Below are 14463 nucleotides of genomic sequence, written 5' to 3' on the forward strand. Positions count from 1 at the left end.
CAAAATTGTTGACATGACACTGTATTCTTATAACCACTGGCTGCATTCCTCTAGCTTGCTGTCGATTTTCATGGTTCCCTGGGGATGGATCCACTCCTTGGACCAAATGTTACCATAATGTTCACTCATACATTAAACATGTCTGAAGTTAATGGGCAGTTTGTCATGAGATTTGCTCTGCACATGTTCCCCAGAGGATGGAATGTTTTCAGCTAGGGTTTATGCTTATTCAGTACTCTAGTTACTCTCTCTCATTGTACTGAAAACATGATTGTATCAAATGGCCATTTGCGGATCTCAAACAATTCAGACACCGTATACTCTGAGCCGTAGTTGATAATTTAGACCATTAATATAGTAGCCAACAGCTATTTTCTATGTAAAGATATAGTGGAATAATGGCGTCCTAAGCACAGAAAGAAGTCACTCTTCCTCTGTGTTCAGCTAGTCTGGCCGCTGGTGCAAAATGCATCTGTGACGACCATGCCAAAAAGTCAGTATTGGACAAGTTGGGGAAATACTCATTTGTATATATTCATTTGTTACACCATGCCTTGAATTCTTGAAGAAAAATGTTTTTTTCATGCGTGTCCACTGTGAACAAAGAACAAACGACTTCCTCCATTTTTGTATTCTTCCTTCACAACATGTGAGAAAAACACAGTTTTCTTCACAAAATTCCAGGTAACACAGGGTGAGTAAGTGATGAACAAATACTCATTTTGAGGGAAAAGCATTCCTTTAAGAGCATCAGTTTGCTCTCAAAAAATAGCATAAAAATTAATTTAGCAATTGCACTATAAATAACTTTTTTCCCTCGACACACTCTCTACACTCTCTTCTCCCACGACTCAGTTGTCTCTCTTTTCCATCTGCCCCACACTTTTAATGAAAGAGGGAGGTTATCTTTGCTATATGAATGAGAGAGAGGTTATCTCCACTACAAAGTGGTACAACGCATTTACATCGCACTCCCCTGGCCAGGTAGATGAGGGAGTTAATGAAGTTGGTGTCAGAGGAGCAAAGATTGCATTTGCCGCATGTCGTCAGATAAACTCAGATCAACCTTGGGGAGAAACAACATGATCTTAAGACCTTAAAGAATCTACTAATGGAAGAACTTTAATTAAGCCACGCTGACAGGGTGCCACATAAACCCAAGTGTACTGTTGGATGAATCATAGAGCAACAAATTAGTTATAAATGTTGGTGGGGATCTGAGTTGTCATCTCAAATTACCCGGCAACTGTTTCCCCTCCATACAATGCCTCATTTTCGGCATCATATGTAAGCATTTAATGACACTGCCTGTTTACATGAAAAATGCTTTTTCATTCATTTTGTTACATCATTGCCTGTTTATCACATTTTAACCTTTATTTAACCAGGTAAGTCATTAACAACAAATTCTTATTTATAATTGCCCTTTTGTCCAGTCCCAGAGGTCGTCTCGTCCGTTAATGGGTCCGTCACCTCTGAGCTTATGAATCCGTAGTGGTCCAACCAAACAGAGCAATACCAACGGAAATTGAGTTAGCGGTATAGAGTCAGTCCAACCATTCACCAAAATCGACAAAGAAGAGTGTACTAACTGGACATTTAAAAAGCAAATCCTCAAAACTAGCAGCAGGCAGCCGCCAGAAAACTCGGATGAAGAAGAAGCAGCAGCTGCGGACATCCTAAAGTACTGGAAGTGCCTTTCATCATTCAGCTCTCTCATTGGCAAAACTAAAGAAAAAAACTCTCCATTAAGGTGTCTGTTTTCATTGAGTGGTCTCCCATGCCACCGCCAAGTACACTTTTTGCAACTTTTTTTGCCAAATCAGATGACAAACAGCAAATCTCCTCTACAGACGCCAGGTTTGCGATTGTTAATGCCGGTAAATTTGCGACAGAGCACTGCCTTCTAGTGGATGCGTTTGGTAACATCCATATCAACAAGTGTTCAACAAGCTAGCTCCAGGTAGCACCAGAGACATTTGGAACGGACGGACCAATTTCGTCCGGATCCAGAGGTATGAAATCCGCTTAAGATGGAACACAGGACTTTAACCCAGGTGAACAGGGTTTGTGTCCCATTAATGTTCTGTAACTGAACTCACACTCATGTCACTCCTCTTCAACAGCTTATCTTGGTTTAGTTTGGCGACAGAAGCTCTAGCAGGGAACCCCAAACTTCCGTTTCCCAGGCCACATTAACCAGCTCTAACTGGGGGATCCCGAGGCGTTCCCAGGCCGGTGTGGTGATATAATCTTTCCACTTAGTCCTGGGTCTTCCTCAAGGCCTCCTCCCAGCTGGACGTGCCTGGAACACCTCCCTAGGGAGGCGCCCAGGGGGCATCCTTACCAGATGCCCGAATCACCTCAACTGGCTCCTTTCAACGCAAAGGAGCAGCGCCTCTACTCCAAGTTCCTGACAGATGGCTGAACTTCTAACCCTATCTCTATATGAGATGCCAGCCACCCTCCTGAGAAAACCCATTTCGTGTACTGGTGATCTAATTCTTCTTCTAGTTCACGACCCATTCCTCATGACCGTAGTTGAGGGTAGGAACAAAGATTGACGAGAGCGGTAGATCGAGAGTGTTGCTTTCCAACTTACAGTACATTACAAATGCACTTATTTAAACCCCACCGATTCTTTATTAACCTTCCTTGCAGGACATGACAACCCAGTGCAAGTGACACCAAAGGGTCCTGACAAAATGGCCATATGTGATTGTTAGGATGAGCAAGTGTTGGCAAAACTGCTGATTAAATGGGCAGAATCCAGGCCAACACTAATATGTTGTGCAGTTGAACAATATGACATTCACCTCACTCACATTCATCCAAATAGAGGTTGGGACACATGCCTGTGCAGAGCCGTACTGGCTCACTCCAACACTCTCCAGTGTTCAGCAAGAGGCCAAATCAGACTTAAGTGCACTGTGCCAGACCAAAACTGTCCCCAAACAAGAGCTTTTGAATCTATGTCCACTCAAAATAACAGCTCCCAAGAAAAAAAACACTTGGTTTATCTACATGCTTGTGTTGAAAAAAAAAGTGGTACACTATTTTAAACAAGTTGCTATAGATTTATACTAGGTTCAGCACGCAACTTTGAGCACAGTTCTTGCTCTAGTTGGAGTTATTCGTAGTTCTTTGATATTCCCTGTGTACAATACAGTGTAAGGTCAGGCACTACAGTCTTTAAATATTATTCTCAGACTGGTTCAGTTGGGTCTGACTCACCCTCCCAATAAGTCTGACTGATATGCAAACATTAGGCGCATTTGCGTTTAGGTAAAATGTTGCAGCTCAAATTTCCTCTTACTTGGTGTGTCTCCGTGACTAAAAAAGGATCACAGAGGGATTTACCAGACTCCGGATGTGACGTATCACTCTGAATGGGTTTTGATCGCTGGGTAATCGTTGATACACAAGAGCGGCGCTGCAGCACTTCTTTCTACATATGGGAAAAACAGAATAGTTGCAGTTTGAATAATCTGCTTGACATTCAGACAGTTTTATGTACACTTCAAGATCTGACCATTATTAAAATGTATGTCATTCAAGAAAGACAAGGGACAAGGGAAAGACAAAGACAAAGAAAAAAAAATCATTTTGACATTTATGGTGGCTCGTTTGATTCATGACTTTAGCTCATGTACAAGTAACATGAAAGAAAACACTCCACCTTAAAATTTCAGGGGGGAAATGTAGAAATGTATTTTCTGTTGATGGTTTGTTTATTTCAACGCAGCACCTGAGCAAATAGAATGCAGTAATCAGTAATCAGTTTTTTGCCCCTTTATACCTTTATTTGGATGGGGCAGTTGGAGGTTGACAGGAAAATGGGAGAGACAGAGAGAGAGAAAGAGGGGACGACATGCAGCAAAGGGAAGCAGGTCGGAATCCTGCGGCCCTCATTTTAACTAGCATGTGCAAAGATGTGTGTGCACAGATCCTTTTCTGTGCTCCAGTAGTAAAAAAAGATATCACTACACCACTGAATAAAAGTGTTTACTCTCTTAATTCGCCTGTTTTAATAATGAGGTGTGTTGTTATTGCGTCGAGTACTACCTACGTCACATCCCGCATAGTTATATCCAATCAGGAACCAGACGTTTTTTCAGGGGAGAAAAATGGCTCTGCTCTTCTTCAGGGCCAAGAAAAGCCCCGACAGAAGCCTTTAGGGATGGCTCACATTTAAATTAGGGACGTTTCAATGAGGGACACCCGTCTTATACCGGGTATTAGACTGTAATGGACTGAAAATTCTGCTACTGCTAAATATTCAAGTTCCAGCTGTGCTATTAAAAGAAAAGAAAAAAAAAACATAGAAAAGGATCCTCACTGTGCAGTCTAACAAAATGTCCTTGCACTTCAGCTAAACCTTATACAAAAACTGACCACCTTGGCACAGAGTTTGCAAGGACCCTCTGAATTTGAAAGACTGGGGTGGGATTGGCCTCTTATTCAGGCAACAATGATCATTTATATGCTTCTTTTTATGCATTATGGTTGGCTGCAGTGCTCTTGCAACGATAGAGGGAAACAACTAAAGTGTATGATAAAATGTTGTATGATTAAAAACTTGCGTAATGTTGTTAGTGCAGTCTTTTAGCCAGACTTGCTCCCACAGTTTATGCTATGCCCAGTATATGTCCTGCCTCAAGCATTTCACCTTGTGTCGTCATGTCTGCGCTATCACAGGGGAAGTGACTGGCCCCTCTGCTACCAGAAAAATTCACAGTTAATAAGGTCTTGCTCAGATGATGCCAATAGATTTACTCTTCATAATTGGTAAAGAGATGTGTAACAGATTGTTTTGTTTTTTTAATCAAGGCAAAGATAGCTTCATCAGAGCTGATCCCCATTGTACAGATAACACTGGTGCATCTCTAATTGAAGCTCTCTCTCTTTTGTCATTTAATAATCCCACTGTTCTTTGGCTGGCATGGAATTATAAAATCAAGTGGTGCCACACCATGCCGTGCCTCAGACATGCTAATGAGAACTAATGAATACAGGCCAGTAGACTGACAATGACACAGTCTGTGATCCTGAGAGAGAGTTTGCTGTATTTTTAGTCTTTGATGTGTGTGTGTGTGTGTGTGTGTGTGTGTGTGTGTGTGTGTGTGTGTGTGTGTGTGTGTGTGTGTGTGTGTGTGGAGATATGGATACATTCATGCATTATACGGTCTGTGCATATTTATGTTTATAATATACAATTAACAGATGTAGTAGGCAACATGTTTTATACTTTAACTTGCACCAAGCGCCATTCTTGCTGAGGTGGTCAACACTTTTTTTTTTTCTTGAACATACATGCTTGACACATACAGTAGTTTGATTATCACTTTGGTGCTTAACTTAACATGTTATTAATGATGCATCATGTTTAACATACTGTAGCTTTCCTTCTCGTTTATTGCCATAATGAGCAGCTGTCACTACTTTGTATCTTTTTATTTCCTTACCTCAAGTGTTAATAGTGGGTTGCTCTGTGAAATTCAGTTTCAAAAACGTAAGAAAACATTGGACTCACAGGCAGAAGCTGCCACACAACCAACCGGCCCCCCATCCGGACCTGTCACATTCTGCCATTTTGTCAGGACCCCTTTGGTGTCTCTTGTCAATACATTACGTCAAACGCATGATGCTGCACTACAGTCGCTGTTTTAAACATAAGGAACGCAAAATGTTGAGTGTTCAAACAAAAATAAGTGGTTAGCAAAAAGTTGTGGGTGGGATGTAATTAAGTGTGTTTTGTAAATGTATCTGAGGATGTAGAGATAACAGAGATTACTACTGCATGATGTGTCCCCATTTGCCATAGAACCTATATTTTAGTTTGTTTTGATTATTTAAAGAGAAGAAATGTTGAAATGTTACTTTTCTATGACCAGTCCTGTCAGGATACTGAGGTAGATAACCATGTGCATAGTTGAATATTATTAAATTATATTAATACTGTGTTTCACTCTAGCCAGCAGTGGGGCTGCAGCCACCGCAGCACCATCCTTTTCACACTATTGACCAATTTTCCCACTATTGACCAATTAACTCCAACCCAAAAAATTTCTGAAAATTTTTATATTGGGAAAACAATTGTCTTCCTTTATTAGGAAGTTGAAGTTTGTGAGGATACCCTTTTGTTTATTTGGCTCTCTCTTGGTCTGTTTTTTTAGCCAATGTAATTCAGGCTACTTCAGTCCTCAGGCATTTTTCTGCAGACAAATCCAATTTGTTCTATTTATCAAACCTGTGGCTGAGGCTGTAATAATGCACCTATTGATCTCAAGGTTGGGCATGAGCAGAGGGCTGTGTGTGTGTGCTTACAGACGCGGGTGGGTGCGATCAGCTCAGGGGTTCAGATCAACAAATGTTCATTACTCTTGCCCCTTCCCCTCAGCAAACACACCAACACACACACTAGATAGCCAGAATTCATCACAGCACGCCTGCAGGGTGGTAAATAACTACTCCATCTCTGCACTGTGTGTGTGTGTGTGTGTGTGTGTGTGTGTGTGTGTGTGTGTGTGTGTGTGTGTGTGTGTGTGTGTGTGTGTGTGTGTGTGTGTGTGAGAGAGAGAAGCCCTGAATCTCACAAAAAGTAGTGAAATGAAGTATTTAGCTGATAAGCTAATGCTAACACTTTTAGCTAGCTTTGGAAAATGGGAAATGTTGCAAAACACGTAAGGTGATACAATACAGAATAGAGTTGAATACATTTAGTTTTTTATTCTTTTTTAGTTGATTGAGGGCAAAGGAAACATGGGGGTAAAGGCTAAAGCCTAATTTGCATTTACCTTCCATTTTGATGATTGAACCATCAATAGGCTATTATTTATTGATATATTCAGTTACATTTTTCAGTGATCATCTCAAACTGCTTATTGTCAGTTTTGGGGGCCCATTCATACGTATGCATCCATCCATGTATGTGTATACAGTGCTTTTTTAATTCTTTGAACATGCAACGTGTGACTGCATGTCTCTATGTTTCCGTTGTTTGTCTACACCTGCCACCAGCAAACCTACCAGACAGTTATTTGTCAATCTCTCCCCTGTCAACAGCACAATCAACTCTAGGGTCACTACTTGTTTCGATGAAAGAAAAAAAAACCCTCTCGTTCCTACTCTCTGTCCTTCACACCTCCATGAATCTTACAGATACAACTGTGTCATAAATCTCCTATCAGCCACAAAGAGTGACATCATGGAGCTCCAGCGGAGAAATAGGCTAGCTATCCACAAATGATGTATGTGACAACCATAGACTGTAAAAAATAATGGACAGAGCTTCCAGGCCTGAAATGTAAAGCACAAGTGGAAGTACTTTAAACCTGCATTCTCTCTAATGTCCACCTGGGGGCGATTCCCATAACAAAGATCGATTGTATAGAAGTCAATGAGAAAATCAGCTTACGTTTCACTTATTTTATTACCTCAGTAAACATTTTCCTAATGATACTGGTCTCAATACAGCATGACGTTCATTGGGTTTTGTCACTGTTTTCGTTTTGAAACTTTAACACTTTCACAGTGTGAAACTGTTAACTTTATCAGAGTTAACGCCCAACATCTTAATCGGAGTTCAGTCGCACCTCAATGTATACAAGCAGCTTTTTTTTACAAGCTCCTGAACATCAGATCTCTCTTTAGTAAAGCACAACAGAGGATGCACTTCCTGTACCAGCTGAAGAAGTTCAGCCTGCCAAAGATGAGGATGGTGCACTTCTGCACCGCCATCATGAGTAAAATCCTCATCTCCTCCATCACCATCTGGTACATTGTTGGCACTGCCACCAACAAAGGCAGACTGCAGTGTATCATTTGCTCTGCTGAGAGGGTGATTGGCTGCAAACTATCGTACCTCCAGGACCTGTACACCTCCAGGACCCTTTAGTCGGACAGCAAAGATTGTGGTCTTCACCCAGACACAAACGGTTTGAACCACTCCCCTCATGGCAGAAGGCTGCAGTCCAACATCATCATCATCATCATCATCATCATCATCATGATCATCATCATCATCATCATCTAATTAAATATATAATAACACTGTTATATGCTTTACAGTACATAGCAGGTTTCATAACATAAAAATTCAGCTTAAAGTCCTGAAGAAGAAACAAATCAATAACACGGGTATTATAAACAGGCATCAGCATCCTGAAAGAAATAACAAAAAAGATAAAAGTGGGATATTAGTAGAAAAACAGTTTATTCACAGTAATAGAATCTTTAAAAATGAAAAACTGCATGAAAAAGTATGATAAACACACAAGAAATGTAAAATGACAGTAATATTAAAATCATAAAAAAAAGTTTTAAGCAGTTTCTTAAATGTATCAACAGAAGTCGCTTGTTTGATATGTGGTGGGAGGAAGCTGCTTCACCAAACTTTTTGTTCGTCAATTCACCAGGGCCTATATCAAGCCACTCATAATCACCCCATGCTTAAAGTGAACCAGGACTAAAAATGCTCAGAGTAGGTTCTGGGAGTTAAATATGAACCTTTCTGCACTTACTTTCACAAAGAAGAACGGTTTAATCCTACTGAAAGTTGTCTGTTTTAAGACACACTCAGCTGCAAAGTACAAGATACAGTAATTTGGTGCAGATTTCTGATAAGTACTGTGTGGGGTATTACAAAAGGGTAAAAATGCAGAAAATAGCACTTAATAAGTAATGTGTAGACATTATGTGTGTTGTCTGATATTGTTTATACAAAGGTATGAACATTAAGAAATAGATTAACCTCACAATGATATTTACCAATGGGCAATTTACACTGTACTTCAAGTACGCATTGAGTAGCCTCTGTGGCTTTAAAAATCATCAGCCCTATACAGTGCCTGTAATAGTGCGGCATCTTGCACAAATTGTGCAGTATTGCAGATGATGTTGAAGACCCTCTGTGGGCTTTTTTTGTAATGCAAAGACTTCGTAGTATGTGTTGATTGGTTCATAGCTTCATGTAGCAGAAACCACGCTACAAAGCTTCTTTGTATAAACTGGAAGAGTACAGTGGTGATGACACCCTCCTGTAGTGTGCTTACAGCTGGTAGTTGTCGTTACCAATCCAGATGCTATTTATGAATATAGTTTATTGTATAAAAGTCAATGGCAAAACAATATATTTAATAATATTGCTGAAATCCGAAATCAGTCAGGTGTAGGGGTTTTAAGTTAAAATAATTTTCTGCTCTCAGAAGGTACCAAATCTGAAATGGCAACTCACTGATGAGAAAGTTGTATTTCTGAATGGTTACTGGGCTGAATTGTTCCACCAGAATGAATACAGTTCACTTTTCACAGAAAAATCCCCCCCCCCCGTGGGTGTTGCATAATCACACAATCTGTGAACTCTCATTGATTCCAGGACTTTGTTGTGTATGCCATCAAGTGCTGGGTTTTTTATATTTTTATGTGTGTATCCACTTTTTGTCATTCTCTCAACCTGCCCAATTTAGCAGTTTGTATTTTTAACTAGAATAGTCCACATCAGTCCCGTGGGAAATACTGAACCAACACACTGAAGGTGTCCTCCATTACTTTGCTTAAGAAGGGTTGCTGACAAGGTCTTTGTTATGTGTTAGCGCAGTTGTGTTGTGCCATCTTCAGGAGTTTTGATGTGATAAACATGTTCCAGTTTAAAGGTGAATATGTTACTGGTGAGATTTAGCACATTGCTAACACTGTCAGTGCTCTTTCTGTCTTTTTCTCTCCAGTCATTTAGAGGAGGTGGTGTTTTCCTGTGGCTGTGAGATTCGCTGGCTGCAGCTATGGCAACAGAGAGGAGAGGCGGGGCTAAGCAGCCAACAATTATACTGTGCTGATGGCAACAGGAGTATACTGCTGCAGTATATGAACATTAGCAGTTGTGGTAAGAGTGTGAGAGTTGGTTAGAGTGGTTAGAGTGTGAGAATCAGCACAAACATACACACCTGATATCCACCCTTTGACCTAATGATTGGATTGACTTACTTATTACTGCTGATAATGTTTTTTTGGATTAAATATTATTCAATGATAGCACTGGGGTTATTCAACATTTCCTTATTTAATAAATCCTACAAAATACATTGTTTCAGTACATCTCTCAATACTTCCTTCCCAACACAGGCAGCTTCCCAAGCCCCTTGGTGGCTACTGAAGCCTTACATCTTTAGAAATGGCTCATATAATTTCTTCCTATAAGGGTGGCATTACATTTTCCCGCATGTTCTCTCTCTCTGTGTCTCTCAGACCTGCCAGATATCAGTGTCAGCCACAGCAATCTCACTGTTATCGAGGGTGATCGAGTAACGGCGATCTGTAACGGCTCTGGATCACCGTTACCTGAGGTGGACTGGCCTGTCAACGGCTTGCACTCCATTAATGCACAAGAGGTAGGGCAGACACACACAAACACCCTCACACACATGACAGATGAAAACACAGCTAGTGCAAGTGTTGCATTGGACATGTGATACCAGCAGCTGCTGGCAGTTACCTCACAGAACTGACGTGTGTCTGTTGGCACCAATGATTGACATGATTTTTCAGAAGAAACACACGCTGTACAGTGTTGGAGTAGAAGAGTCAAAGTCTTATTTTATAAATTAGCTGTAGCTAGATAGATGAGATCATGGAAGACTAAATGGCAGATTTAAATTTTCTTTTGATTTGAGATCAGACATTAAAAGTATTATTATGATTTTAATTACTCATTTCTCATCATTCACACAAATCACATTAACTACTCAACGGTAGAGGAAATTAGTTACATGGAAGCCACAGCTAAGAAGATGCAGCATGCGAAAAAGATAACTCTCCTGTGATTATCCTAAGGTACTGAGGGACTGGCATCTGGTATGTCTATTCATGCACTATTACTGTTAAAGGACATACGTATACTATACAAAGAATCATCAAAAACAGATGGATGGCTGTAGTTACACAAATTCAAAATGTTTCTTTCTGATTATGTATCCCCCATTAGTGCTACACACTGACGGACAAATTCACAAAGAATGCATTGTTGCTGCACCAGGATTTGTGCATCACTTAGCTGCTATCTGTCCCGTCTCAAGGTCCGATTCACAAAACATAGTGTGCTAATGATGTTACTTTTATTTTATTTTACCGTTATTTAACCAGACATATAATTAAAAACAAATTCTTATTTACAGTGGTGGCCTGGTAAAAGGCTCTTGATAGAGAAAAGCCTGTCATTCTTTGGTGTTCTTTTGATGAAGAAATACTCCCCAGTTCTAATAAAACCCAGAAAGGCGACTGTATTCACTCTTCTCCCGACTGACAGGCATCCTGTGATAAACAGATGATTCATCCAATCCCCCGCCAGGTAATTTTTGGAAGTGCCTGCCCTTTTCCAAACAGTTTCCAGTGATGGTTCTGTGTAATAAACCATCTGAAGAGTCAGGTTACTGTTTTTGCATTAATTTTCATAGAGAGGGGCCAATCTTACACCAAAATGTATGCATTTTACCTCATTTAAATATGTGCAAATAGCACTGAATCGCCAATACGCTATTTGCTTGGCAGCGCCGTTAGGGGAGCTTTGAGAATTACACCGTTTCTTTTCGTCTCATTTGTGCAGGTTTAATCCGTGCAATCCTTTTGAGATTTTGCCAGTGAGTGTGTTTATTTTAAATGCATTTACATTTGTTTTACAGGCACACTAGTATCTTGGATATGATCAGGTTCTTGGAGTTTCCCGTTTTTGTGTTGAGCATGTAAACATCATATCCTCGTTTCAGAAACCTCTATAAGCTACCTCAAGTACTCTGCCACACATCAGGATGCTGATAAATACCTGATTCAGGTTTCTGATCATACTATGTACAGACCTTATTGACTGAGATGGTGAGAAATGAAGACACAGCTGAGCACAGATGATTAAAAACATGGATACTGTTAGGTTTTTAGGATTGGAAAACAAGGTTTCCCATGTTCCATGTAAACATATATCCCGAATAGGGCCAGAATCAGTATAACGTGCGAACGGTTGTATCATGCTGACATTTATGACCTCAGCACTTTGTACCTTACTCCAAGTTCAGGTCACATAGCAGTTTAAATTCTGTAATAACAAGGCTAACAGTGCATGCAACCATGTGTGACCACTCCCAAGTCAGAATAACGTCATGGTTACATGTTCTTCACATTTGGCCAACTTTGTGTAAATGCAGCATTATGCTGACATTAACCTTCTTACCTTTGCTAAATGCTGGCTACTTAGCTAGCTAAAATGTCCACTTTATTTTGCTAACAACAATAGTGAACGTGCCTTCTCCCATGCTACACTCTGACATGTTCTGACATAATTTGCGTATGCTCGTTCTCTTGTTTTATCTGCTGTCCCTCCAGGCGAGAGTATACGACAATAACACCATTCATTCCATCAACATAACTTTGGTCAATGTGAGCAGAGACGATAACAACTTCCTGCTAACCTGCACTGCCACCAACATAGTGGGCATGACCAACGCTTCCGTCCAGCTGACTGTTCACTGTGAGTACACACACATGCACATACAGTAAACGCTTACACACAGAGTGCTCTTCTATTGACTGGCTCTTACATTTTCCATTTAATGGTCACTCTAGGAAAGTACTTATTATTGTTATCATAACGCTCAAGAGGCCCATCCATCATCATTACAACCTATACACATCTGACCCACTGTGTGTGTGTGTGTGTGTTTATATTCATGTGACCTACAAAATGAGCTGTTTGCATGAATGTGTCTCATAAATTATCCTGTCACATGGCCATTAAAAAGGCCTAAATAGCAATCGGCCTACAGTACATCACAAAGAGAAATGAATGCTGCAGATGATGGACGCAAGTCTCATTAAAGCAAATAATAACCTGCTAATGCATTCAACCTTTTGAATTACTTTGATATTATATGAGCAATTTTAAGATTCTAGATTACTGTATTTACTCTAACTGACCAATTTTCTATTAATTTAATTGTTCTCCAATGTGACAATTATGGAGTATCTATTTTCTCAGGCCAAACATTACTGGGTGTTAAACTGGGAGTTGTTAACCTTAACACTGATTAGCTTGGCTTCAAAAGCTTGACATTATCATTACATCTGGCTATACAATAGCCCTCTCTGCCAACGTAACATGCATGTTTCTTAATTGCACTTCAAAAGGGAATTGTCTAATTGTCCAAAAAAAAGCCCAAACCAACCATGTTGATCTCTCACTTTCTGATACTTTTGTCTGTCACTTAGCTCCAAGCCCAATGGTTCCTACTGAAGACAAAAAAGCTCAGTAATTTGATTTCCTAAAACAGCTAGTCACTGTAGATTTTATCAAACATACAGGTGGAAACAGTGTGGACTATTTTTAGCTGCAGACTAATTAATCCACATTTGGTGCTCTAGTGAGTATTTGGGGCAGTAGAATGCTAAATGTTGGATTATGTCAAAATAAACTACAGTATGTGTGTTCCCTGTTCTTTAATGTCGTAATAATGGATATACCGTAATACCCTATTTGGCTGCAGGTACAAGACACTTTTTAGTGAAGCCAACGTGTTCTCATAAACAGGTCCATACTAAATTCTACAAAAGTTATGCACAGAAATTTGTATGATAAAACACACTGACGGACCGCAGGACCAGACCAGACCAGAAGTCAGAGTATGCCAAACCGGAAGTGCAACAGTGCACAAATAACAACTATTTTAGCAAACAAAAGGTGAAGGTTAGGGTTAGGCATGAAAAAACACTTTATGAGAATTTGTAAGTATGTTGGCAAAATAGGGTACTTACTCTGGATGAGGGCTGAGAGGATGAGAAAGGACATATATACAGTATATTTAGTTAGTTGCTGTTGTTAAGCCCTTACTTTATACATTGGTCTTTGTGGTAGCCAAGTGACCTAGTGACTGTTTTAAGGTGAACATTTGGAATACACTGCTATCCCATTGCTGTCACTGTCCTCAAGAAAAACGCTGGAAGAATGCTCACAGTACACTGTGGACGATTAAGTTCACCTGGAGATAATGCAGATCTTCGATTGGTTGAAAAGTCGGTAGAATTTCCTTTCACCAAGATTTTCTTTGGTTGACCTGTTACTTTCATATTCAGTCCAAACAACACGAAAATTAAGAGCTTTTGTTCACCCTGCAGCAATTAATCTCTTCATAGCTTTCTAAATATGTTGACACATCTTGCTGTGCTGATCGTGCATCAAGCTGAGTGACTGGTCTGTTGGCTTTTACAAAATTGCATCCACCAAATGCAGCTCCAGCCCTATTGGTTACTTCAACAACAACAGCAATCACATCCACATCAGCCAAACGTCCAAGCACCCATTTTGCATTTTATTCCCCTCAAGACAGTATAACATGGACAATTCAAAATGATGAGCTTTCTGTATAATGTGACACATTGCTGATTAATTCCACTAGACTATACTACTTCATACTGCAGTGGAATTAT

The 14463-nt window shown here is 40.1% G+C and overlaps 1 protein-coding gene across 1 annotated transcript in view; it reads left to right on the top strand.

Annotated features, from left to right (window-relative positions):
- Positions 1-14463, top strand: part of LOC310949617 (NT-3 growth factor receptor-like) — a gene marked incomplete at its 3' end in the record, with an annotated part of 217476 nt that overhangs the window by 102327 nt on the left and 100686 nt on the right. The window contains exons 5-7 of the mRNA XM_083917114.1: positions 9726-9880; positions 10243-10385; positions 12367-12511. Of these exons, the coding sequence (XP_083773240.1) occupies positions 9726-9880; positions 10243-10385; positions 12367-12511 (443 nt within the window). The remainder of the gene's footprint in view (positions 1-9725; positions 9881-10242; positions 10386-12366; positions 12512-14463) is intronic.

This window comes from Echiichthys vipera, assembly GCF_963691815.1.
Source record: "Echiichthys vipera genome assembly, chromosome: 7".
In the NCBI taxonomy this organism is placed as follows: domain Eukaryota; kingdom Metazoa; phylum Chordata; class Actinopteri; order Perciformes; family Trachinidae; genus Echiichthys; species Echiichthys vipera.